General features: G+C 44.0%; 1 protein-coding gene across 1 annotated transcript in view; it reads left to right on the forward strand.

Annotated features, from left to right (window-relative positions):
• LOC107183547 (leukocyte immunoglobulin-like receptor subfamily A member 6) overlaps window positions 1-199 on the forward strand; it is a 2,288-nt gene extending 2,089 nt beyond the window's left edge. The window contains exon 6 of the mRNA XM_015565813.1: window positions 86-199. Within this exon, the coding sequence (XP_015421299.1) occupies window positions 86-199 (114 nt within the window). The remainder of the gene's footprint in view (window positions 1-85) is intronic.
• Window positions 200-3,674: the final 3,475 nt, after the last annotated feature.

Here is a 3,674-nt window from a genome sequence, read left to right on the forward strand (position 1 = left end):
ATGTGATTAGCTGAGCAGAGAACACAGACCCCACCACCACCACTCACCTCCTGACATCTTCATCTCACAATCTGGGTCCCTGTAGTCCCAGCCCCCCACTGGACACTCCCTTATAGAGAGAAGCATCCTGTCTGTGGGCACCACACTGTATGACTCCCTGTGCTCACTGGAGGCCTCCAGGCCCTCAGTGCTCACCTGAGAACAAGGAGGGACCCTACAGGCCTCAAGGGGATCTGGGGCCTCCTGCCCAGACTCTGTGCATTCCCCTCTGCTCAGTGTTTCTGTGCACACAGGTCTATTATGGCTCTTTTTATAAATACTTCAGGCAATACCTCCAGTCTACAAGGTCACGATTTAACTTACATTATACTGAGTCCAGCTAGAAATATAAACATTCTATTTCCCTTTTCATTGGGAGTAGATTAAATTCAGATATTTGTTATGGAGAACAGCTTCTTGTTTATTTAAAGTCTTCTTATCAGGCACATTTTCAAATGAGTTTTATGAATGAACTTCAGAAGCATTTTGACAGCTACTTGTATAATTGAGTAAGTGCACAGCCCACTGAGAAAATTACACACCTAATATTGTAATTTGTGAGTAAGCCGTTTGGTTCATGTAGATTTCCTATATGGTAGTAAGTGCACATAGGAAAGCTATTGTGTGGACATACTTATATCATGGCTTGTTAGCCTCCCAAAGACTCTCTCCCTGTGGATTGTTTTTCAGTTGGTCCCTATGATATAAAATTATAATCCCCAGCAGTTAAAGGGAATGTCACTCCTTTATTCCCGATGGCATACCTATTTTACTCACTCCACGTCCCATAGGATGGAATGACGGACAAAAATTGGGCCACAGAGTCCCCTCCGGAAAACAGCTTCATTCACACCCAAAGTTATGTCAAGGCAAATCCACTTACAAATTTGCATTTTACATTGAAAGCACTATTGGCCACTTGTTCCAATCAGTTCTTCCGTTTCATTGGGGTTTACTAGGAAGGGTCTCTTTTCCTGACAGATGCACATCCCCCCATAATGATCTTTTCTCTGAATTTTAAACTCATGATAAACATTACAAAGGCTTCTTGGTGTCACCCATTTGGATATTAACCCAACTGAGTGACACTGATCATCCATGTGCATTTACTGAATTGTGGAGCTGACACATAGAGTTATTGCATGGATCGCTGTAATGAGGCGAGGTCAATAATGTTGTTTATATGTCAGATTCCATATCAAAATAGGTGACTAGATTGACGTGATTTCCTACTTTGGGTGCTCACTTAAGAATGAAATTAGGGGGATTTTCTCTGTGACTTAAAGTTTGAGCCAGAAGTGTGGACTTCCTTGGTTATGACCTTTGTTGTACTTTGAGATAAAGCAAAAACTCACATCATTAGCATCCATATATCCAAATTTTGATTTGGTAAATATATATACCACTGTAGGTATTCATTTGTATAATTGTATAATAAATGAGTTAAATCCTAGTGGGTTTGTCTCAGTGGATAGACCACCGGCCTTTGGACTGAAGGGTACCAGGTTCTATTTTGACCAAGAGCACATGCCCAGGCTGTAAGCTCAGTCCCCAGTAGGGGGTGTGCAGGAGGCAGCCAATCAATCTTTCTCTCTCATTGATTTTTCTATCCCTCCTTCTCCCTTCCTCTCCGAAGTCAATAAAAATGTATTTAATGTATAAATAATGAAAGAATCAATAGATGAACATTCCAGGTGACGATGAAAATGCAGACCCCAGAGAGGAAGGGCCTGGGTGTGGTCGGATGAAGGAGACCCAGACCATATTCAACCCTTCGTGCTCCTGGGATTCAGGAGCCCCTGATCCCACACCCTCCTCAATGGACCCTGGATCCCCAGCTGTTGAGAAGGTGGGATCTCTCAGCTGTACAGGAATAAGCTCATGGGGTCTTGAGTCTCAGGCTGAACCACAGAACACACAGCTCTTAGTTATTTCTGAATTGTAATCATATCTACTCTCATCCTCAGTTTTTGGGCACAGCTCTTACAAGGTGACTCAGAGCAGGTGCTGAGTTCAGACATCACTGGAATGCTAATGTGAAGGGGAGGTGGGAGCCCAGGGAAGACACCAGAATCCTGGTGGTTTGGGTCTGCCCTAACCTCTAAGACTTCTTTACCCACAATCCTTATTTTTCCATCCCCAAGACTACACAGTGGAGAATCTCATCCGGATGGGCATGGCTGGCTTGGTCCTGGTGGTCCTCGGGGTGCTGCTATTTCAGGCTCGAAATGACACCAGAAGGGCCCGCGATGCAGCCAGGATGTGAACACAGAGGCAACAACACATCATTCGAAGTGGGGGAGCATTGGAGCCCATCTGATGACCCCAGGAGGTGATGAAGGAGAATATGGACCATAATTGGGCAAACTGTCTTCTGAGAACATCCTATAAATGGGGGAGAAGATGTGGTAGGTGAGGTATGGGTTCAGGAGAACGTGGGCCCTGTCCCTGTAGAGGACGCCTCATCCATCCAACTTGAGTGCACTCCCTCCCTCCCTTTCCTAGCTGACTGCTTCCTTATCCTTCTGTTCTCACTCTGTGACGTGAGGGTCCATCCCACATGGCTGGTTTGGATTCACATCTATACACCCCTTCATGCTGTGTCACATCCATCCCAACAAAATGTGGTATCTTTATCACCCTAGAGTTCTTTTTTTATTTTATTTTTCCTTTTTTAACTATGTTTTTATTGATTTTAGAGAGAGAGGGATAGACAATAGAAACATTGAGGAGAGAAAAACATCAGCTGCCTCCTGCATGCCCCCTTTTGGGCATGGAGCCTGCATCCCAGGCAGGTGCCCTGACCAGGATTCAAACCAGTGACATCCTGGTTCATTGGTCAATGTTCAACCACTGAGCCACACTGGCTGGGCTGTGGGATTATTTATAAACCAAGAAGAACAAAGTAAAAAAAAAAAAAGTCCTGATACCTGCTCAACGTGGTCCAGCTCAATGCACATCTCCACCCCTCTTACCAGCTCCATGCGGCTTCTTCTTTGTATCCTTACCAGGGACCTTCTGATCACCAAGATTCCAGGTGGTTCTGAATGCTGGTTGCTCTGTAGTTTAGTTGTGATTTCACTGTGGACATGGGAGGATTTGAGTACTTCCTCTACTTCTTCTGCTATCTTGAGCACAAGTTGTAATATATTGATAATAAATAAGTAATTTTAAATTGTTGCCATCATTTATTTAAGTAATGCATAAGGTTCCTTTTAAGTAGCTTTTTAAATATTTTCCAGACCAGTTTTAAATTGATTCAGATTTGTTTGTTTCATAAATTTACATCAATCGGTTTGGAGGTCACAGGCATTTCCTATGGAATAGTTACCACCATTGTTAATATTGGTAAACGGGTCTGTGGGCAAATCATTAGCTGCAACAACAACCATTCCACCAGGAGCGATAGGGTCACTGTGCCTCAGTGTTTCTACCAAAGGGTCACTGATGATGCCAGCTGCACTGAAAGGCTCAACAACAGACGTGGCCACAGCCTCAGGAGAGGATCACCTGAGAAAGCTGTCTGATGTACATGGATCCGAACCCTTGAAGGATCGCCTCCAAATAGACCAATTTCCCCAACAGGATCGGCCTTGAAAGGATCACTGCCAACAAAAATGTAAAACTGGAAAGAA

This window comes from Myotis davidii, unplaced genomic scaffold (genome assembly GCF_000327345.1).
Source record: "Myotis davidii unplaced genomic scaffold, ASM32734v1 scaffold1642, whole genome shotgun sequence".
Classification (NCBI taxonomy): domain Eukaryota; kingdom Metazoa; phylum Chordata; class Mammalia; order Chiroptera; family Vespertilionidae; genus Myotis; species Myotis davidii.